This window comes from Genypterus blacodes, unplaced genomic scaffold (assembly GCF_046128005.1).
Source record: "Genypterus blacodes isolate CSIRO-AG114 ecotype Tasmania unplaced genomic scaffold, CSIRO-AGI_Gbla_v1 ptg000039l_1, whole genome shotgun sequence".
Taxonomy (NCBI): Eukaryota; Metazoa; Chordata; class Actinopteri; order Ophidiiformes; family Ophidiidae; genus Genypterus; species Genypterus blacodes.
The window spans coordinates 5,009,584-5,032,190 of NW_027466852.1; the positions used below are offsets into that span (position 1 = coordinate 5,009,584).

The window sequence follows — 22,607 nt, forward strand, 5'->3', positions numbered from 1 at the left end:
CCTGCGGAGGCCTCTGTTACTGCAGGTATGTAGGAAATGTCTTTCTCACCATCAAAAACTCAAAACTAATGATCATCCACATTAAAGACACTACCTGTTTTTTTATTCCTACATTTCACATGTTCATTTAATATGTTCATCTCCACTCCCGACAGGAGCTGATCTCCTCCTCCTGTTCTATGTGGCCAGGCTGAAAGATGCCGCTGTGCTTGGGGAGTATAAACTCCTATAACTGAAGGTGGGCTACTTAGAATTAACCTCCATCGCACTCATCAGCACCAGTTTCCTCCTGGGACTGAATGTGCCAGTGTTGACATGGAAACACTTCCTTAATTTCATTCAACTGAATATGACCTAATATAGGTTTTTGCTGATGTAGTTATACCTGCTTCTTACAAAGTTTGATTGAAGAACTTAAAAAAACATAAAACAGATCTAACCCAACACTTTATTCACTTCAAACCCATTGACATTCAACCTGTGACCAATTAAGTACATCTGCAGAGGAGCTTTGATGATAGTGTAACAATAAATGTGTTTATTAAAGAACTTGATCACCTCCATGTAGTTCATTTTTGCCATCTCCACATGGTTACAACAAAAGAATATTATAACAGCAAAAGCAAATGTATGAAAAGACTGTATATATTTGATGAATGCCCTGGATAAGTAAAAATATATTATTCACAATCTGTTTCGCCATAGTAAGAAATACATTCTAACATCTAACAACAAGCCATTTAAGATTATGTTTTGATTTAAAGTGCCAAACGTTATTCCCTATTTTCTAAACAATATTTAACATTCTGGACTGTGAATTAAAGTAGTTATCCATGTGACTTGTCTTGTCCCTTCATCGTAGAATGTGCAGAGAATTCATGAAGAGCACAAGAAGAACAAGCAAAGAGAGGCCAGTATCTGCTCTGATGCGCACAGCGTTACCTGAAAGCACACACACACACGTAAAACTCACATTAGTCACATTTTCTCCTGTAGGAGTGGAACGATAGTTGACGTTTCTAATGCACGGAGTTGAAATAAGACTTTTGTTATCACATATCCATCTAGTGGTCATACTGAAAACTCTGACCACCTGTTGGATCTGAGAAATAAGAAATGTTCCAGGACCAAAATGGAAAAGTAGATAATTATAAGTAAAACACCTGCACTCAAAATGTTAGCCAAGTAATCAAACTATGTGGTCCCTCTCAGAGTGACCATGTGTCGGGTACATGGAGATGTCCATTTCAACATTTCAGTTTTTGAGGGTTTTCATGCAGCAGTGTGAACAACCTCCCATCTGCAGTTATAATAGTTTCTCTGTAATACTCACCTGTGGTGTTGAGGGGTGTGGGGATTGTGGTGACTGTGGTGGCTCCGGTGGCTCCGGTGGCTCCGGCGGCTGTGGTGGCTCCGGTGGCTGTGGGGGCTTCGATGGCTGTGGAGGCTGTGGTGGCTGTGGTGGCTGTGGGGTCAGGCTTGCCACCGCTGAGTCCAATGTCCAGTTTATCAAGCTCAGACTGAAACTGCTGTGAACGCCAACTCCGTACCACTGTTTGGTTTTCATACAATTTCAAAACTGGCAAGTTCCTGCCGAGAAGGTTTTGAACCTCAGGAACTGTAAGGTTCTGTGTAGAGTACAAGACATATTTGTTTACAGCTGGGCAAATGTAGATATCACAATACATCCATAATAAATATGAATACCAAAAAAATTACTAACAAAGAAGATCAAAGAAGTGGAGAAAAATTGCCGTGATTGGCTATAATGTAACACACACACACACACACACACACACACACACACACACACACACACACACACACACACACACACACACACACACACACACACACACACACACACACACACACACACACACACACACACACACACTCACTAACCGGTATAACACTCTCATCCAGACTGACGAATGTGGGTAGGTCCATGGAAATATCAGCCAATGTCTTAATAAAGTCCAATGACGCACCACCTGAATGTCAAGAATAACACTTATTGTACTGTGTGTCTGTGCATGAAAACTGTGTGTGTGTGTGTGTGTGTGTGTGTGTGTGTGTGTGTGTGTGTGTGTGTGTGTGCACACGTGTGCACCTACTCAGGAAGGGTATCATGAGCTGGTATACACTAGGAGAGATAGTAGAGCGGGTGGTGCTACTGAAGGTCCCCAGTGCGAGATTAAACATGTTTTGCTTTTTCTCCAATGTGCAATTGGACAATGTCAGAGCTTCGGCATTTCTGAAACACACAGTAACACACACTGTCAGAAGTGAAGTGACGATTATATTAAAGAGTAAGCTGCTCATACATGGACAATTACATGTACCTGTAGTATTGCCCTTACTGGCCTTTTTAATGGCTAATGATCAACACTACTTCAGTTTGATGTCATCACATTATTGGAATGAACATAAAGTCACAGAGCCCAAATTTCTCACTTGAGTGCATCTTGGGAAATGTTCTGCAGAATAGCAGAATCCAGGGAACACAAGTTCTCCCCCCCGATGGCGTTGAGCTCCATACTGCCGAGTGTGTTCCCCTTCTTACTCAGATACTTCACAATGATGGCCTTGGCCTGGATGGAGAGAAAAAGATGCATGACGTGTTCAGCAGGACACGCAAGCACATGCACACATGAGATGAGACAAAGAGATGCTTATGGGACAAAACAGGTGGACGCAAGAGTTGTTTAGTTGTTTGTTTACCAGACTGGGGTCCCATTGGCCATAGGACGAGTTCATCAGAGCGGACAGGGTGTCGAGCTCCGTGATAGTCCATCTGGTGATGTCATCAGAGGTGGCCACACGGGAGGTTGGCCCGAAGATCTTCACTTGGTATTCTGGGATGTCGGCTGTATAAGCCTTTGTTTGAACCAAGATAAAAATCAGACTAAGATTTGAATCATTTGTTAAAAACTGTAAATATGCAGGAAAAATGTAATACATTATGCATACAGCAGATTTTGAAGCATATTCATAACTTATCTGGGATGTTAGTAAGCCCTGTCCCAACACTGCCATCCAACACACACCTGTGTTGCTCAGTTTTAGCATCAGAGATAAACCTCCAGTACCTCTTGCAGTTTGTTGAGGACGACTCTGAGGAATTCCTCCTCGTCCACCTTTTCGGTAATGGCGGGCAAGCTGAATTTGACAGTTTTGGCACTGAGGCAGCTGTTGAATTGGGCCACATCGTTATAGTCCAGGGGAAAGGTCGGATCACTGATGGTCACCTGGGTGATCTTTCCTACGGTACACTCATTTGCTGAAACAGTGGAGGAGAAACAGTAGGTGAGTAGGTGCTTACTGGTGCTGTTAGTGCACAGTGGCTCATAAATACATAAACACGTGTAACACAGACACTAACCTATAGATCGCGTTTTCCTTCTAGAGTAAGACTTTTTGATGGCTCTCTTGAACGTCTTCTTCTTTGCTCTGCTTACTCCATTGCTTCTCAGAACCTTTAGGAAGTACCTCAGGAACTTCCTCTTTGTTTTCTGTTTACAGATGGAAAAACAAACATGGAACATAGACAAAATGGACATACAGACATGATGTAAAAAACAAAAATTGCCATGACCTGTTGTAATATAATACAAACATACATGCATTCAATATTTTGCATTACTCACCTTTTTAAAGTTATCATAGAAAGTGTCCGACAAATAGAGTGGTAACATCCCAAGGTCCTTCAAAGTTTGTTCATCCCATGTTGATAGAGGTCTGGTACCAGAAAGAAAACAAACAAGTCAGACTAAAAATGGAAACATGGATGATATCAAACAGACAAATTTGGCAGTGAGATACTGACCAAAACAATACACAATAAGGGGATATTTCAGAGGCTACTAGAATTTACTGACTCACCCGTATTTGGTTGTCCCGCTCATTAGGAGAGTTTCAACGGCAGCCGCTTGACTGTTGGTGAGATCTGGACAGTTCTTGAGTTTCTCCAAGATGGATGGGTCAGAGTTTGCAATGTAAACCCCGTCCAGAATGCAGCACATGTCTCCCAAAACTGCTACGTTATCCTTAGTCAATGTTGTGCTTGTTATACCCTGACAAAAGGAAGGACAGCATTGAATATACCGATCGGATTGTTAAAACAAAACAACCAAGCAGCTCGACAAATAGAGGATTTACCAAGCAAGTCTGAGCATTGCTGAACAGTTCATCTGTTTTGTAACTGAGCACTGTGGAGAAGACAGAGAAGTCTGCATTGCCCAGCTGTTCAAAATAGGACCTGCACGAGGTTTGAGGCACCAGGGAGTAACTACAAGGAGAGAGGGAGGAGCAGACAGAGAGGGAAGATGATGAAAGTACAAATATTAGATTAAAAACTGACAGCTTTATGTAATATCTCCAGAAGAACACGCGGGGTATACTGCCCATCTGTAGCTTTGACTGAACATGAACAAGGCCACTATAATACTCACTCATAGTAGAGCAGCACATCTGGAGGAAAGAGATCATAGCTGGTGACATCCGCGTCTCCTTTAATGTAGTTGTACATGCAGGTCAACTGGTAGTGAAACAAGCATTAAAAGTTACATATCAAGTTCATATCTCTCCATGTCTTTACACAGTTTACAGCCTTGTCACACACACCCACAGACACACACATCTCACCTGGGTCTCCACCAGCTTGACCCTCCTCTTGCCTTTCCTTCGACACGCTTTGACCACTTTCTTGACCTTTACCGTGGTCAAAATCGTCGATCTGGTACATGTGAACCCTTGCAGCACGTTAGATGACACACTACACGTGTGCACAAACAGACAAACACACACATATTGAAATACACTTTCAGGGCTTCCTAGATGATGATTTTAGTTTCACACTGATTGGACAGATATTGAAAACTCACTTGTTCAGACCTCCCAGTGACGGATCGTCAAAGCCCAAAACAACTGAATCAAAGAACAGCTCAACCTAAGGAAACACATAAAGGGTAATTCATGACACACAGCGCCAGTTACGGAATAAGTGCCATACCTGTGCCCCTGTGCCCTCAAAAACAAAACCTCAACTAATGCTCAGGAAGCTCAAAATGTTGGATGAAATTAGCATTAGCAATAGCATTAGTTTTTTAAATGTTGTATCTAAGAACATAATTGTGTATGTGTGTGTTTTCATAGTGCGTTCCATACCTGCTGCCGTTTCCATTTCTTTTTGTTGATTGTGCTGACTACACTGGCATCATTAGTGAAGCCCGACAGCAGAACTCGAGGAATAGAACCAGCCATTTCATCTGGAACATTCTGTATGATTGCGTCTTTGTTGTTGTTCACTGATATAATCTGATTTGAGGGAGACACATTGTGGAAAGGGAGTTAATACGTGCATGTGGTGTGACATACAGACGTCCTTCAGAGAGCTCTGTGATGAAACTGTCGTACCTGAGCAACAATAGTCTGTTGGAGGCTTTCTAAACCGAGCACCACGTTGTTCAGAAATGTAGGATTATTAGATGCAGCGATCAGCTCCGGTCCACTGAGGGTGCTGATCGCTGTTGAAGGAATTCCCTTCGACAGAGTTCCCAACAAGAGCAACGAGGAAGTGCTGTTCAACTGGTAGGAGCCGGACACCAAAGAAGACTTGGTTAGAGAGAAACTATTCTATCATCTGGCGTCCTGACAGATAATCTTGTCTTCTAAAATGTATTAAAGCATTTCATAAAATGGTGTGACAGACGGACAAAGATACAAACCTGCAACATCCCTGAAGCCAACAGAACTTGGACAATGGACGCAGCCTGACCTTGATTCCAATTTGTCACTCTGCTGAGAGTGATTAGTGCTGTATGCAGTACTCCTGGTTGTATCATTCGGAGTTGGCCCATGCTGATGCCACTGCTTTCCATGCCGAGAGCCATAATGGTTTCGTAACCAATTCTTTCACCGAACGTACTTGCCAAAGCAGCAGCCACCTATAGAGGCAAAAGTCATCATGCTATATGTGTTGTAGTGTAGGAGTGTGTAGTATGTGCGTTTGAGTGTATGAGTGTGTTTCTTACCTGTGGGTCCAGTGAATCACAGAGAGTGGTCAGATTGTGCAGGACCATTGTACTTTCCTCTTGAGTCAGCTGGGAGAATGCTGGACCAGGAGCAACACACCGAAGAAACAGAGGAAGACTGGAGAAGAATGGGGTTTGTTATTTACACTGTCCAGTTGTTAGTGTGTGTGCTGTGTGTGCTGTGTGTTTGTGTGTGAGCTGTGTGTGACAGGCCTACACTCACTGCAAAGGATTGAAGTTGCTGTCTTGTTGATATATGAGCTCAACGTAGTAGTTGGTGAGGTTGACAGGCAAGGTGGTGTGGTTGAGCAGGGCGATGTTCTGAAGGTTCACTGTGAACACCTGGATAACCTGCAAAGGGAAAATCACCACTGACAGTTTAGCATTTTACTATTTATGTATCCATCTTTCATCCATCTATTATCTGTTTTTTTTTCTACAGTACCTGTGCGGATCCCAATGTAAGGAAGTCATCCAGTGTGAGGAAAGACAAGAAAGGGCCCATGTACTCAGCAAACCAAGCAGTAGAGTTCAGATCTGGGTTGTCGGCATTGTAGCACTTTGGCACCGTTGCTACAGCACCAAAAATCAGATCAGATTAACTTTATGTACTGTGCACAAACAAAACTTGACTCGTCTCGGACCAGCAGGATTGCACAATGTATACGTACAATCAGAGTATGGTTACACACACACTTAACATGGACATGGAGTTAATAGGATTCTGTCGATCATAGAAAATGAATGATTGCCATGCTTCAGAAAACCGATTTACAATTGCAAATGCTAGGTCTGTTAGTCTGCTTGTGCCAGCATCAATTTATCGTCGATTTCAATCTAATAATGGGACATAAAGTTTGAGAAAACCTTAATCAGAGTAGAATTGAGGTTTTAACCTGCATAGAAACATATTGGCTTCGATTGCTGGGCATCTATTAGGCTAAGTTGATAAGTGAATGCTGTCAGCTGTTAGGGTCTGACTGACCTGAGGTGAGGTAGGCCTTGATGACGTCAAACACATCTTGTCTCACAAAGTCTGCGGTGGCATAATCGAAGTTGACAAGAAGTGAAACCCTGAAAAAGAACAATACAGGCTTGGTGAAATCTAAAATAACAGCATCTGACACAGATATCGTCTCAAATATTAAGGGTCAAACATGATGCTTTATCTACTTAAATTAAATAAAAGTATAGACTATGAACAATATACGTACAGCTTTTGAAAGGCCAGGCAGGTGGCATTGTGCGTGGTATTAGAGGTGAGGAGAGGTTTGTTGAGGAAGGCAGTGTAGTTTTTGAGACGTTGGTCAAACCAAGCATTGACCTCTAACCTCTGGGAACTGCTGACAGCCAGTGGCCAGACACAAGGCAGCGTGGGCCGACGTACATCCACAGGGAGAGCCTCCTGTATGTGATTATATCATTACTGTGTACTCTGCAACTCTTTCACCTGTGTGTGTGTGTGTGTGTGTGTGTGTGACAACACGTACAGTCTCTAGGAATGTCGGTGTCTCATCGTAGTTACTGTAGATCTGGCAAAGCTCTGCATCATTGTCGACGATGCCTTGTCGACTTAGGAGTTCACTGAGTTGTGGTGGAGGTATGGAGTTTACCAGCTAGAGACACAGCAAACATAAACCCCATCAGCCACTTCCTCCTTGAGCTCAAATCCATCAAATATACATTCATGTCCTCTGACCTCCACCCCCCCCCCCCCCCCAACTTCTCCTAGACACAACCAACCTGATGCATTTGGTCATGAGGCATGAGGGAGATGATAGCTGTCAGATTGGGGAACTGAAATCCCAGGAAGGAGCTCTCCAGGAAGCGGAAGAAACTGTGGTTGTAGTTATCGCCATAGCAATGGAGGGGCGTCGCCGCTAAATTAGAGGACAATTAAGAGTGAGATGGTGGTGTTTTTTTAGCTTTGCTTTGACTCCAGGGCCGCAGATATTACATTGAAACATTTAGATTTATATGAACCACTTTGTTGGCTCAGTAATTCCAGTCCTTTGAATGTGAATCAGAGGAAACAAAGATCTGCTGACTGTAGTAGATAGATGACTTATCCTCTGTGCTGTTTACCTCTGAGAGACTGAATGATGTGGTTGTGGATTTGTTTGGATGCATCACCACCAAGAGTGGAAATAGTTGAATTCAGTTCGATTATTCTGAAATAGATCAAACATAATAATGCATTCGAGACTTTAAGTTTCAAAAGTAAGCGGGCATTGATGATATAATAACATGTATACAGAATAATTAAAGGAGAACTATGTAATCAATCTTTAACTTGGCCCTAATGGTGTTATACATACCCCTGGTGCTCCAAACTGCAGCCCCTATCAGACAGTATTTTGAAAAATGGGGCAACATGGAGTGGTGACAAGCCAACCAACAGGGGGCGCAGACGGTTATGGAGCCAGTCCAACACCACCGAGTTGCTGGTGGTGGAGTCGGTGAGGTTTGCTCGATCAAACACCACCTGTAACATGGCTGACCTCACTGCAGGCGGGAACTCACTTACATGACCCTGCAGGAAACCAGACAAGATGAAACATCATTTAATATTCAGAGAGATTGTTTGAATATTGATCGCTTCTTTGTTAGAGGAAGAGATTGATTGATCGCTGATGAGTTGTGCTAAAATATAATTGATAGTGTGTTATTTTGAGTGTTGGTGTTTACAGGTAGTTACTTAGGATACCATGCACACTCACCATGATGGCAGGTGAGTAATCATCAAAGAACACTGGGAGGAGGTTGTTGGGGACGTGGGCCATCACCACGGGAACATCAACAGGGGACGTGAGCTCACCTGGTGTGGACGAGAACTCTGCAAGCTGCCTCACTGTCAGCTGTGGCAAAGCTTCCATCTGCATGAACACACACACACACACACACACACACACACACACACACACACACACTTATAAAGTAGGAAACTAACAAAAACACATTTAATACGATAAATGGTACAAAACAATACAATTGCAAATAAGATTCAAACTAATTCAAGATAAAAGTCATTTATTAAAATTGTAATCAAATACCTAGTAGTAGTCATATCAATACAGGAAAATGACATGAAATCACTTTACTCCATGACAACACAACATATATGGTGGAAACACAGACAGTAACTCAATAACGGGATCGGCTGGACGTACCGCAGAAAAGTTGGAGTTCAGTTTGCGTAGCTCCCTGAAGGAAACCAGGGCAGAGAAACCTCCAATGTTCCTCCGCAGCCATTCTGAGCTGTTTTGAGTGTTTGACCTGCATTGAGGGTCTGAACCACAAAATCACACACAGAAGAAATTCTCATCTTGAAAGTAAAATATAAAAAATACTGGATTGTGGGTAATTTCTCTGTTTACTTGTATTTGTGTACACTACACAGCTTTGCACACAGACCTACCAGCAGTGTTATTCCTGCTCAGAAAGACCTTAATGAAGTGTGTGTAGACAGACATCTGCCTGGAGCGGTCCATGTAGGGCTGGAGCGTACTTAGAATCTGCACACTGGGGTCAGATATAGGGTGAGGGGTCAAATGGTTAAATGCTGAGTACGATAACTGTCCAGAGATTCCAAGTAGTAAAGCGAATGAGAAATCATTTATTATGGATGACAGCACAGATTTGATGTGCTCTTGCTTCTTACATGTTCTGGTAGGTTCTGCAGGTCAGGTTTTCTGTTGCGATACAAGCCAGGAAATCATTTGACAAAGCAGGCAGGAATGGACGAAGCCTGCGGTCAAACCAGAGCTGGAGGGTGGGGGCGTGGTTTAGGTCGGCCAAATCCAATCTGATTTCTCTGATGCAGTCCAAAATCATCCGCACAGCAGGGTCGCTGAGGTCCAGTGTCTATGAAGAAATGCCCAGTTGAAAAGAATATTCCAGCATGTTGATAATGGTTAACAGGAAGAAAAGGAATACTGCTGAATTGTACCGTGTTGGAGAGAAGATCCAGGGCTTCATCCAGAACTAAAGAGGCTTTGGAGAGGAGCAGCTTCCAGGTGGGTCTGGAGCTGCTGGAGTTAGATCGTCTGCACTTCAAGATTTCTACCAGATCTTGCGCTTTTAGTGCTGAAAGCTGGGTGATGAAGGAGTAGAATGAAAGCGTGTGACAGATGACGGAAGATACATGAACAAATGGTGGTCTGAGAAATCTTGATGCCTTACTGAAGCACAAGCAAACTCCTCAATGCTGAAGTCACAGAAACGCCCAGTCATCTGTCCATTGTCTAGGCCGAGCTGAAGCATTGTGCTGTTGGAGAAAGATGAGACAAAAGCCATCTACATGTTAGCAAAATGAAGATACCAGAGAGATATTTGACACCGAGGCTGTGCTTCAAAACTCTCACCTGTTCACTCCCACACAAATGTCTGTTTCTGCAAAAAGACCAAAAATGGATTTCACAGTGATGAAAAACTCAAAATGTGGAACTATGTAATAGATTTAATAAGTATTTCCTAAAGTAACAAGACTACTTACCATTTGTCATGGTAAGATTGCACTTTGGGAAGGAAAAGATTAAATAGTCATGAGACAATAATGTACAATAGTACAATACAGTAGGATGAAAGACTAAAATCACTTTGTTATGCTTACCTTTCCAGCATATATGATGCAACCTGGAAGAAAGGAACAAGAACATGCAAATAACTTGGTTTAAAAGAGTTAATCAAACGAAGAGGGTCATGATTATGTAAGATGGTAAAGAAGCAGAACAATCACACGCAAACTGTTCACACAAACCCCATAATGACCAATACTTCTTAACAGGAAAGCTTTGTTAACTTTAATAATTCCTTTAGACCTTTTCAGATGTTACATGTAGGGTATCTATCAATGATACTCCTATTCCTAATACTACTACTACTCCTACTCCTACTTCTACTATTAGTAATAATAAAATGTATTGTTACTCCTTATCATTGGCAGGCTGAGCCTCTCACCTGGAGGTATGTGCCTGGACAAAGTGACCTTTCCATAGCTGATGGCATGTGCGATATCGAGACGGACGGCACCAGTGGCCAGGTCCATTCTATTAAACCTGTAACACAATATCGTGTGGTGTTAACATGAAACTGTGATAATGTGTGGAAAGTACCTTCAACATAAGCAGGTGTAGATAAATAGGATCTTACAGTGTTTTGAATTCTGAACATGACAGGTTCCCCTTGGACTGTGGAAAACAAAGATGATCACATTCAACAAGCAGTGCATCATGTCATTTATGATGGAAAAGGTAGCATAGTTTTCTTATTACCAGGAACAGGTTCAGGTAGAACAGGAACTCTGGCAGTTTCCTCTCTGCTTGAGCTTCAGTCAGGTAGTCAAACAACATATTGATGATGACTTCTTTAGATGGCAGAAGAGTAGAATTCAACACCACCAACTCTGCAATCTGATGTGGAGACAGGAGGCTCAGCACCTCCAGCTAGAAAGGGAAGGGAAGAAAATGTTTATTATTGACTGGCATTTGACAATACATAGGATTAAGCCTAAATGTTCTCTCTCGGTTCTCAGCACAACTGAAATCTTACAGGTTTGAAGTTTGGATTGAGTTGCAACAGATGATGAACAGACGCAAATACTGAAAATGGACCGAAATCCTTCCTTAGCCAGTCTGCGCTGCTGTTAGAGTTGGACACACAGCCTGGACCTGAAGAGGATATCAAAAAATACACATCCATAAATTAACATAAAGAGAAACGTGTGAATGCAAAAAGACCATAAACTTTGATTGGAAAGGTGAAAGATTTGTAGTGTAGTGACTGAGTGTTACCTGATTGTGGATGAGACAGGAAAGGGATGATCAGTTCCTTGAAGACCAAATGTTGCTGCCTACTGGTCATGTTGTCAAACTGGTGGCTCAATTCCTGCAGTCTATGAAAGTCAAGCACAGGTTGAGAAATTACTTTCTAAACTTTCAAAATATCCATAATCATAAATAATCATAAATGTCATCTTGAGAGAGGCCTGATCAAAGCCAAAAACAGCAAACGTCAGAAGGACTTCCAGTAGAAGTGTAATGTGAAATATTTGCATGCAACAACACTTACATGATCTGGAATGATTGACAGCTGAGGTTCCTGTTGGACAAACAGCGCAGTAACCTTGCTGATGCAAACGGCAGGAACCCTCTGAGACGGTGGGAGAACCACTTCCTGATGATGCTGCTGTTCCTCAGCTGCTCATCACTCAGCATGGACACTTTTATCTCTCCGATCACGTCTAAGATCTCAGACGCTGATTGGCTGACGCTGAATGTGGACTGAAGGGGAGATCATGAAGAGACATTATCTAAAAGTGGCTATTTTTGCCCAGTGTGCACATCATCGGTGCAATAGTAAGGGGGAGGAGAAGTGGATCAATATGAGTTCATAACACTAACCGTGCTAGCCATGATGTCCAGAGCAGGAGTCAAGACAAAGGAGAGTTTAGAGAGCAGCATCTTCCACAACATCTTGGAGTGGCTGCTTGCTCCAGGCAGATCACATTTCAGAAGAGACACCATCTGATTGGCTGTGAAATTCTCCAGCTGATAGAGAAAACACAAACATGGTCAAAGATACAGCAGAACCTACACACATCTGAAAAATGGATCCTTTACATTTGCTTTTCAAATGTGGTTTAATCTAATTCACAAAAGAGCTGGAGAAGTAAGATTGTCACCTGTGCACACGCATACTCCTCCAAGGGAAAAGTACAGGGAACACCTGCAGACGCTGATGTATTCAGGTAATGCTGCAACTCAGAGCTGTGTATCCAGGTAAAATATATGAAAAATACATGATTAGTGAAGTAACTGCTGCAACTTTTTGAAGAATTTTGGACACAAGTGCTTATTTACGAGTTACCTGTTGACTCCACTGCAGATTGCAGAACCTGTTACACACCAAATAAGTAACCAAATATTAGTGACTCAACAAGCAGTGGTAAATAAACATTTTCATTAAGATTCTTTGAAAAGCTCTCTTACTGTTGTACAGGGTTGTTGGGCACTGTGAATGACAGATTAGACCACATTTAAAAGACAAACAAACAATAAAACTGAAACAAGAGCGACAAAATATGATTCATGGTCGTCAATGGAAATACAAGCAAATATAAAGAATTCTTACCGTGATATTGAGCGGCACACACTCTGTTGAAATCAAAATAGAACATATTCAGTCATCTTATGGTAGCTTTAGTGTAAGCACAATAACGCTAACACACATTTATCAATATGGAGAGAGAGAGAGAGAGAGAGAGAGAGAGAGAGAGAGAGAGAGAGAGAGAGAGAGAGAGAGAGAGAGAGAGAGAGAGAGAGAGAGAGAGAGAGAGAGACTGACCCTCTGGTGCAATGGCTCTCAGCGCATCTATGTTGGCCCAGACGGCTGGTTCCATATCTGGGGATACAGATGGAATGGCCCTGTGTATTTGCTCAAAACTGACATAAGACACACACACACACACACACACACACACACACACACAATGAAACATTAAGCATTTTGCCCAAATGAAATAGATCTTATCTCTTATTAGTTGTTATGTAGCAAAATGTAAAACTGAACTTCCAAATGTTGGTACGATATGAGAACATTCAAAAGCACTCACATGAGTTTGTAGCTCCTGCAGGGAAGACCAATCTGTGAAATTAATTACGTAACTTTGAACATCAGGGACAGTTAAAAGTTTGACATATTGTTTAAAGCTACCATAAACAAAGCTATTACCTCCTCAGCAAGCTCAACCAGGATGTGTAGGACCTTCAGAAGTTTTCTGTCCTCAGGGGACTGGATCAAAAAGTCAAACACACGGCTGATGATCTCTTCTTTCTCTGGTGGAGAACGAAGTGGCAAAACGAGTATCTCTGCCAGTTGCATTGGGGACAGGCGGTGTAGCACCTCTACCTGGAGAGGAGAGGAGAGGAGAGGAGAGGAGAGGAGAGGAGGAGGATTAGAATTTATGGTAGAGATTTAAAGCAAGAAATCAAAGAATTCTCAAGATCTTCTCAGGCCGTTGGCACTTTGCCATTTTCTGTACAGATACTGGACAACTTAAGGTCAATGGTAGAAGGTGATGTAGTCCAGACTTACTCCAGAGAAATATGGGCTGAGCTTGTAGAAGTCTTTCAGAGGGGCAAACCTTGAGAAGAAACCAAAGTTCTTTTCCAGCCATTTTTCACTGTTGTTGGCAGAGGAGACACACTGGAGATCTAAAGGCAGAACACATGTACCAAAACACTGTATATATATATATACCTGTGATGTGAAGCAATATGTTCATTAAGACCTTACAGATGCAATAACTGGTACTACTATCCTTACCAGAGGTGTTGTGATGCATCAGGAAGGGATAGATGAAGTGTTTATAGATGTTATGACTGTACTCCAGATCATCATCCATGTGATGCATATATCTGCTGAGCTCTGCAACACTGGAAAACACAGAATAAAGATAGAAAACAAATCACACTCACTGACTAGGATGTATGTGTGCAGATGCCTTCCACCTTTGAACAGTTGACTCACATGGTTTGGTACACAGGGCAGGTGAAATTCTTCGTGCTGAGGCAGGAGAGGAGACTAATGGGGATTTCAGGCAGAATAGGCAGCAGCTTGATCCGGAACCAGTGCTTGATAAACTGCGGGTCCACAAGGTTATCCGGGGTCAGAGATGGAGAGTCTACCTGACCAAAGACCTCCTGAAAGTGGGACACCACCTCACTGACGTTCTACAGGGTGGAGAAAGGGAGGAAATAATGACATTTCATTACAAGACAGACAGACAGATTGATAGATAGATTGATAGATTGATAGATTGACAGAATGACAGGCTCACCGTCCGTGAGAACTCTTGGACCAGTGCGTCGAAAGGTTTTGTCAGCTCGAACACCATTCTAATTATCGTCTGCTCGGACATTGTCAAGTTGCTCCGGACTGCACAGTGTAAAACATGGGCCACATTTTTGACTGCATCAGTCAGCTGTTATCAATAAAAACATTGGGGAAAGAAGAGCAAGGGATGAAATGAACTGTGACAAGCAGAAATTGTTCAGATAACATTTTGATTGAAATTCATTAACAAACAAATGAAGCCTTACTGCACATGTCCTCTCATCCAGAGTGATGCTACAAATATCCTGGACTTCAGAAGTGTCATTGTCCATTCCATTGTCCATATAGCTGCACACAAACAAGACAAATGCAAATCTTAGTTTTATCTTTACTACATTAACTAACTGAGGAACTCTCATTAGAACATTTTCTTGACTCACAACACATGGTGGAAGGCAAGAGTGATGTTTTTATGCATCATGGCCTCCTGGTCTGTCAAGAACCTCCTTAAGATTGGCATCACAACCTGTTGGTACCAGTCGTCCACGTTTGTCACATCAAACGTTGGCGTGTTGTTGGGTGGCCGGAACATGCTTGCCAGCTCAGCTAGAGTCCAGTTTAGCATAACCTGGGTCAGAGTGGTGCTCCTTATCTCTGACACACTCCGCTGGAGAAGCACAGGAGAGGTCAGGTCACTGTTGGTTTGTGTGTGTCTGTGTGTGCGTGTGTCTGTGCGTGTGCGTGTGCGTGTGTACATGTACCTCACGTGTTAAGGACACAAACTCATGAATGAGGCTCCCAAAGGGTCTCATGGCCACCATCACCCCATTTGCAACCTGTTATTGCAGCAGAAATAAAATAACATTATTATTATGATTACTATTATTATTATTAGCCATAGTAGTAGTACATTATAGATTATATATTACATTTCTTAAACCTAAACATGTATAATGACAGAAGAAACATACATAAAAAGACAAAATAAAATGTGTAAGATATTGGAAACACTAACACGTTGTATTAAAAACTGCATAGAAAATGTGTTTTAGGACAATAAGATGAAAATATTTACATTTCTGAGGGTATCTTGAGGGGAAGCTGGTAAGTATGGGTTTGGGTCATATGATGTGTTGGGAGGATATGAGTACGAGTTGCTCCAGTTGTGGCTCCCTCCAGGGCCGACTGTGGGGCGAGGGCCACTGCCTCCTGTCAACAAACTCTGGAAGATCAGGCTGAGGGTAGCATTGTCTAGACCCGCAACCTCTGGCCTCAGCAACAGTTCAGCCTTCTGCTCAGGGGACAGCAAGTGAAGGACCTCCAGCTATGAGAAAAGCAGACACAAGGAGAACAATGGGTTGAAAGAGAGAATTGAAATAATTCAGGACAATCACTGTGAATCCTCAAAATATGGGATCAGGGAGTTTGACTCACCCCTTTGAAGACCATGTTAAATGTTGAAAAGTCCTTCATACGGGCCTTGACACTGAAGGCACCAAAATTCTTCATCAGCCACTCCTCACTGCTCTCGTTCCGCCTCACACAGCCTGTATGGACAACACACAGAGTGAACACACGCAGCACATTGTTCGTTAAGAAACAGATAAACACACAGACACTCATGTATAAGCCTGATTCACAGCCAACAGCTATGTGGGTGTTCAGGGGTCCCTCACCTCTGAATTCATACAAATAAACATGGATTAGATCAGTTTGTGAATTTTGATACAAATTAGGAAGCATTGCAAGATTCTATCAGTCTTAATACATTTAAAACAACTGCAAAATAGTTGAACTAGACATGTGGCTGGAAGAGTAAATAAAAGTGCACCAAAAAGTTAGATTTGTTGGGAAAAGACTAATTGCTACATATGTTTGTGCTCTCAAACAAAGGTAATGGTTTTTCCACACAACTGGTTTGGTTTTACGGAGCAGATGATAAGCAGCGTCTCTTTGGTAGAGATGTCTGATTGATTGATTTACTGATATTAAGAAGAGTGAGGAACTAACACAACACTAACCCCTAACCCCCGCCGGTCATTCCACTTTATTCCACTAGTTGTCGCTGCTGAGCTGTCCCTCTGTTCCCTGACTGCCTGACTCTCACAGTCACCAGTCCCGTCAGATTTTCGCGATTCGCGGTCGCAGGGTTTTATGCAAGTTCAATAAAATATTGCAATTTTTTCACTATGCTTTATATATATTATATATATTATATATTAACCACATCATTTGAAAAAATATTCAAACTGCACGTGAGGATGCAGGGAAATATATAACATACAAACACTGTATATATTACAGTTTAGATTATGAGTTAGAATGAAAGCAGAAGGTCAAATTAGCTTTACCAGCTATTCCGTCTCCAGACAGGAAGGGGTACATAAAGAATGTGTAGATCCACTTCTGTCTTGCTGGATCCATCTCAGAGAAATGGTGGCTGAGCTCCCTCACCCTGCAAAAGACACAGGGAGTCAATATACCTACAGCATGAAAGCCACAAACCTATCAGAGAGACAATGGGAGGACCATGACACATAAAGACGTACACAGTCTGGTAGGTGGAACAGCTGAAGTTCTTGGTGCTGAGGCAGGTCAGGAAAGGCTTGCTGATCGATTTCAGCAGCGGTTTTAACTTCACTGAAAACCACAACTGGATCAGGTCTTCGTTCTGGAAGGGGTCCATGCCAGGGTTTAAGGACAGCGCTCCCTGCAGGCTCAGGAGTGGCACATGGGACAAGCTGGACCTCTGTGGTGGTGGGGTTTGATGGAGAAGAACCAGAGGGAGAGGATTCAGCGAGATATTAATGTATAAGAATGTATATAATGTAACAAAATGTGGATAAAGGCTAATGGTTTATGTGAAATTAATTAACACTGATTTGACTTAATGGCATTAATCACTGCACTGCTAATTCATAACACACTGAACAACATAATTTCCATGAAAAGTAGCGACAAAGAGAGCATTGTGAAAGAAGCTGGTCCGGTTGGATTTTGTGCAGCATTCTTCTTGTTGCGTGTAAAGCGACACTTAGCTGTCAGTCATACCATGAAGGAGTAAACATCCAAAGAAGCTTCAACCATTTCTTTCAGCCTGTTCATGTGGTCTTTTCCCGTGTCTGTCTTTGAGAGTCCCACACACTGTAGGAAGTGTGAGGTCGGGTCTGGCACCTTGAGAATGATGACAGTGGGAAAATGTCAGCAGGTATCATTTGAGATATGGATGAAACGAAACTGTAACTACGTAAACTACGAAATGAAAAAGATGAAAGACTCAAAAGATCTCTGATATTTTCAGCAAATATGATGTTATGAGCTTCACCAAATTGGTATTTCCTGTAGGTAATACTGCTCATGCTTCAGTTATTTAATCCTGTAAATAGAACTAAAAGTCAAGCATAACAGATTAAACTGAAGAAATGTTTTCAGATCAGATAATGCACAAAGGACCAACATGAAAGTAGTTATCAGAGTTGTTGTTGGGATGTTATTTGGGCAGTTTTGCTGCTGTACATTCCAGTCATTATTCACCAATGCGCAATTGGTTGACAATGACGCCTTGACATTTTGAGTCCTCTGTTACTGAAGGGTCGAGTCAGCTCAAATGCAGAGAATGAATGTCAGATGATATGTGATAAGATCAAAGCCAAATAAAGTGGTTGTGTGATAAACACAATACAGAGTAATGCAACTAAACAGGTTCATTACTTTATCTCAGCTTCTCTATCAAAATGAGAAACCTCAATAGAAATTCCAAAAGCTTTGAATAAGAAAACATGCACATATCATCATAACTTCAGAGCCTAATTGGTTAAGTATTAGAGATGATGAATTTCTTATTACTGTTGCTAAGAGATTATGTTTCCACTGATGGCTGTTTGATTTTAACAGGATTGCTCTAAAAAAGCTCTGCACCCATTTTGACAAAGCTGGGACATGACCCAGGGGAGAACATTCAATAGTGGGGTGGATCCTGAACCAGGGGCACATCCAGGGATTCTTTGAAACGATTTCAAGACACTCAAGAGATTGGAAGTGTGTTTCTGGATATTTTTGAAGTACAACAACCCTTTTCTGTTTAAAGGTCATTAGAACAAGATTGTTTTTTCGCAGCTAGTTCAGCCTTAGCAGAGGTATGTTCCCCAATCAGTGTCCCTCTAGTTAGTGATTCCTTTGGTAACTTGATAACTGATTATGTTAACAGCTTCACAGTTTTCAGTATAATCAAAACAAAGACCATTCACTACATCATCCAACCACTGTGCGTGTATGTGTATATGTGTGCGTGTGTGTCTGTGCGTGTGACAGAATCCCACTCACTTGAGAGCAGTTCCTTCCGCCACTGCAGGTTTCATTACTACAAGGCAACCAGACAAGCATTTAGGTTAGAGCCCACAGTACATCACTATATTTCAAAGAGTAAGAGGAGGACCAGGAAGGCTTTACACTTTGATAACAATGCCATTCCAGTGCCTTTGTAATGTAACAGTTCTTTCCAGTGAGTTATTCAATTGCCTCTTCTTACCTTTGTGAATTTGATGTACCTGTTAGGAGAATACAAGGTTCATTATTAGACCAGTTCTGAAGAACTTGCTCTTATATTGTAAAATGTCATATGCTGTGTTCAGCTAATTCCAGGACTTTTACTTCTAACATGCCTCTATCAGTAATTTAGGCTGTAGTAGCTGTGACAAATAGTGGTAATAACTGAAAGTTTGTGTCCCTTACTAAGAATAGTGAATGGAGAAAGAAAAAAACCCTGAGATTAGAATAATTAAAATACAAAAGATCATATAGGTGCTTTACCCCAGTAATGGGCTGACATGTAAACCAGCAGGAAGAGACAGTGTGATCTCATCTTGTGACAATTCTCATGTGGCAGGAGGGCTTTGTAGGAAAATCACTGGGGAAGCAACCAGAGAAAACAGGTTATGAAATCAAACACTTGCTCCTGAGTGTAAAGCCCCATCACAGCAAGAGCACAACATCTAAACTCATATAAAGAAAATACGACTTGTGGTTTTATAAAGCTTTCACAAACCCCAGCTGAAGAAATATCATCACTGATTGTGATGATAGAGGTCACCACGCATTCAAAAACCAACGTCTTTATTTAAACACACTGATGTGCTTCTCTTAGTGCCAGTAGACGTCACAGGAAAGTGTGAGCTGTAAAGTTCATGTTTTATACAAGTGAACTTCTTCAGTGTCAATAATGTTGTCTTGAAGAGAAAAAAAAATCAAGCTTAAGTTTGTTTTGTGGCTGGAAGAAAAGAATCAGGGTGTGTCAATAGATATTTTCCATTCAATAGCACTGATGACCTTTCACATGTTAAGTTGCATTGGTGGAAAGAATTCTGAAATTGCACACCGTCCACTTCCATATATGGAACACAAAGACAATTACACAAAGACGCATGACAAAAAAAACATTTATTCTGTGAAATGTTACCAGAACAAACAATGTAAACTAAACTAAACTATGCTATAGATTTCCCTCTTTCACACGTGGGTTATGATCTATAATCTCTTCTTGTTTCCTTAACTAAATGTAATTGGTTTAGATCCAAAATAACTGCACATGTGGGCACACACACCTGCTCACCTCTCACCTCTCATTGAGACTCATTCTGTGCCTTGTCTTGCCACATAGGGACCATGTGTTAGAATAAATACTTGACTAAAGTGTGTGTGTTTGTCTCTGGGGTTGAGCCCGGGGACCATTCCTCTTACTCACATTTATCAATGGGAACGGCACACTTTCACACTCTTTCCATTCTTTGTGACTTATATGTCACTTCCAAAGCTGTATTGCTGTTGCAACATTTTGAAACACATGTCCAGCTGTGTTGCTTAATAACATCAAAATGGAAACAACCCTCTTCTCTCCTCCCTCTATGAATTCTTTGATATGATTTCACAACAGGTGGACTGAATGGAGCAGGAAGTCTAGTCACAATGAAACATGGTTACACAACAGGTTTTTTGTTTTCACGTATACATGTTTGCATTTTTCAGTTTCAGTCTTCATTGGTGACTCAGAACACGGCTTCGCGTTTAATGAGCATCAGGCAAACATCAGGCTATTGCAAGGAACACAGAACACACTCACATTACAAGCAATAGTTTGTTACGGTACTTGATGACCAGATGACTTCACTGATTTTTGTGTATGACATCTCAATGCGCATAATTAAACAGGTCAGAATTGAGTTTTTGCCCCATCAGTCAGAATGAATTCATTAAACAAATGGGTGACATGAGTAGAGAACATGAAATTAAAGCTCACCGAATCTCCTTTGTAGACGTGAATGTGCCAAAAGTCGAGTGAATGGTGTACAGCTCTCTCTCTCTCACGCTCTCTCTCTCTCTCTCTCACGCTCTCACTCGCTCTCTCTCTCTCTCTGTCCCCACCTCCTGTCACCAGAGATGCTGTTAAACCTGCTAAAGGGTGTGTTGTATTGTGACAATGCAAGATATGATGATGGCACACAGACAAGTAGTACAAAAGAGCAAATGATTTTTTGATTTTTTTTTAATCCTTCTTTCAAGTCATTTCCTGTGTGTGATGTGAATGTATTGTAGAAAGAACAGGGGGAGAAAATCTGGGGAAGAAAAAGAAGAATGATACACTTTGATTCATATTCAGCTGTGTCTCTGAACATTTCTTTTTGCGTACAGCAGAGGAGCCAGACAGAACACAGAATGCTTTATATTTAAAGTAGGTTTATATTTGTATAATAGAATTGTAAAAAGCTCATTAAAGCAGCTCCTTTGATGGTTATTTGATACCACATACCTTTCTAGTTATTGTCTGTACACACCACAATAAGGTGCGAGCTTTCTATATGCTGCTCTTTGTGGTTGTTAGATGGGCCATTCAACAAAAAGGTAGAAGCTTAAAATGCCTGTCAGTCAAAATATACTATAAGTTTACTATCAAGGTTTGTGAATCCAGGTGACGTTCGTATTAATGTCCACAAGTGCACACACACACCTACAGACACACAAATATACACAATTTGGACTCTCATGCTTCTACAAATTTACCAAGTTACTGTACTTTAGGCATTTCCACAACACAATGCCTTAAGGAAGCTTTTGTTTTGATTTAAAGGAATGACTGAGAATTTGAATGACCTTGGTAGGTGAATAGAGAAGAGAATGAGGTTCCCTTTTCTTATACATTACTACATTACAGGCAATATGTCACATAACAGAGGTTGTGGATGCATTGCGACGAATCTCACGATGTGGTTTTGTGTTGTGTAATCTGTCATCGTCACTGCCTGGGGATGTGTAGTGTGAGTCTTGCCAAGAAAATAATTGGCTCCATAATGACACACTGGGCACTGAATATTTTTTTTGAAATGATTCTGCTGTCAGAAGAAGACTGTTAGTAGAGCTGATCCAAGTAATGACATTAGGATTGGATTGTGTAGCGCTCGCAGCTTTTTTTTTTTAGACTGAAAGAAAAATCTGTCTGATATGAACAAATCTAATGATCCTTACAAAACATTGTTTTGCAGATCCACTTCACAGCATTGTTTATGGATGAACTCTGGGTCAAACATACAGGCTCATGTTACAGTTAGTCACACCGAACATCATCATTACATCACAACTTACTGTTGTTGTTTCAGGACTTTGTTATGTCTGTGTTAAGGTTGTGTCGAACTTATGTTTTAACATTTACAGTATGGAGAAATGTGAAACCATTTGATTTCATTGCTA

The 22,607-nt window shown here is 41.5% G+C and overlaps 1 protein-coding gene across 2 annotated transcripts; it reads right to left on the reverse strand.

Moving 5' to 3' along the window:
- Positions 1 to 434: 434 nt before the first annotated feature.
- LOC142996666 (uncharacterized) lies at positions 435 to 21,297 on the reverse strand. Of its 2 annotated transcripts, XM_076147668.1 has the most exons (66): positions 21,163 to 21,297; positions 19,680 to 19,776; positions 19,399 to 19,417; positions 19,194 to 19,230; positions 17,922 to 18,044; positions 17,420 to 17,619; positions 17,222 to 17,325; positions 16,305 to 16,417; positions 15,946 to 16,194; positions 15,632 to 15,706; positions 15,311 to 15,537; positions 15,137 to 15,218; positions 14,875 to 15,018; positions 14,565 to 14,767; positions 14,361 to 14,470; positions 14,130 to 14,248; positions 13,767 to 13,943; positions 13,648 to 13,679; positions 13,380 to 13,477; positions 13,167 to 13,189; positions 13,025 to 13,046; positions 12,903 to 12,930; positions 12,718 to 12,802; positions 12,437 to 12,583; positions 12,105 to 12,316; positions 11,828 to 11,928; positions 11,586 to 11,704; positions 11,309 to 11,479; positions 11,187 to 11,224; positions 10,995 to 11,092; positions 10,648 to 10,670; positions 10,531 to 10,552; positions 10,400 to 10,427; positions 10,218 to 10,302; positions 9,985 to 10,128; positions 9,697 to 9,899; positions 9,454 to 9,557; positions 9,206 to 9,324; positions 8,756 to 8,911; positions 8,354 to 8,568; positions 8,121 to 8,206; positions 7,779 to 7,915; positions 7,526 to 7,651; positions 7,250 to 7,440; positions 7,021 to 7,109; positions 6,481 to 6,608; positions 6,259 to 6,386; positions 6,036 to 6,153; positions 5,730 to 5,948; positions 5,419 to 5,589; positions 5,170 to 5,319; positions 4,887 to 4,951; positions 4,648 to 4,777; positions 4,455 to 4,540; positions 4,162 to 4,291; positions 3,886 to 4,076; positions 3,651 to 3,741; positions 3,386 to 3,515; positions 3,093 to 3,283; positions 2,725 to 2,880; positions 2,458 to 2,594; positions 2,118 to 2,257; positions 1,906 to 1,994; positions 1,403 to 1,628; positions 1,334 to 1,366; positions 435 to 942 (listed from the first exon to the last, which is right to left on the reverse strand). In XM_076147668.1, exons 2-66 carry the CDS (start codon positions 19,729 to 19,731, stop codon positions 854 to 856), a joined length of 7,734 nt encoding a protein of 2,577 aa, XP_076003783.1. In that variant the 5' UTR covers positions 19,732 to 19,776; positions 21,163 to 21,297; the 3' UTR covers positions 435 to 853. The 2 variants fall into 2 exon arrangements, with proteins under 2 accessions (XP_076003783.1, XP_076003781.1); XM_076147666.1 differs by having other exon boundaries at positions 1,334 to 1,628; positions 21,163 to 21,296.
- Between the last annotated feature and the right edge of the window lie 1,310 nt (positions 21,298 to 22,607).

What these genes read in the sequence shown, in the direction of transcription:
- LOC142996666 (XM_076147666.1), bottom strand. Translation starts at nt 19,731, where the DNA reads ATGAGATCACACTGTCTCTTCCTGCTGGTTTACATGTCAGCCCATTAC. An exon ending in TGTCAATCATTCCAGATCAT is followed by an intron (nt 11,929 to 12,104) that starts GTAAGTGTTGTT and finishes TGACTTTCATAG; the next exon opens with ACTGCAGGAATTGAGCCACC. An exon ending in GCATCATATATGCTGGAAAG is followed by an intron (nt 10,553 to 10,647) that starts GTAAGCATAACA and finishes TCCTTCCCAAAG; the next exon opens with TGCAATCTTACCATGACAAA.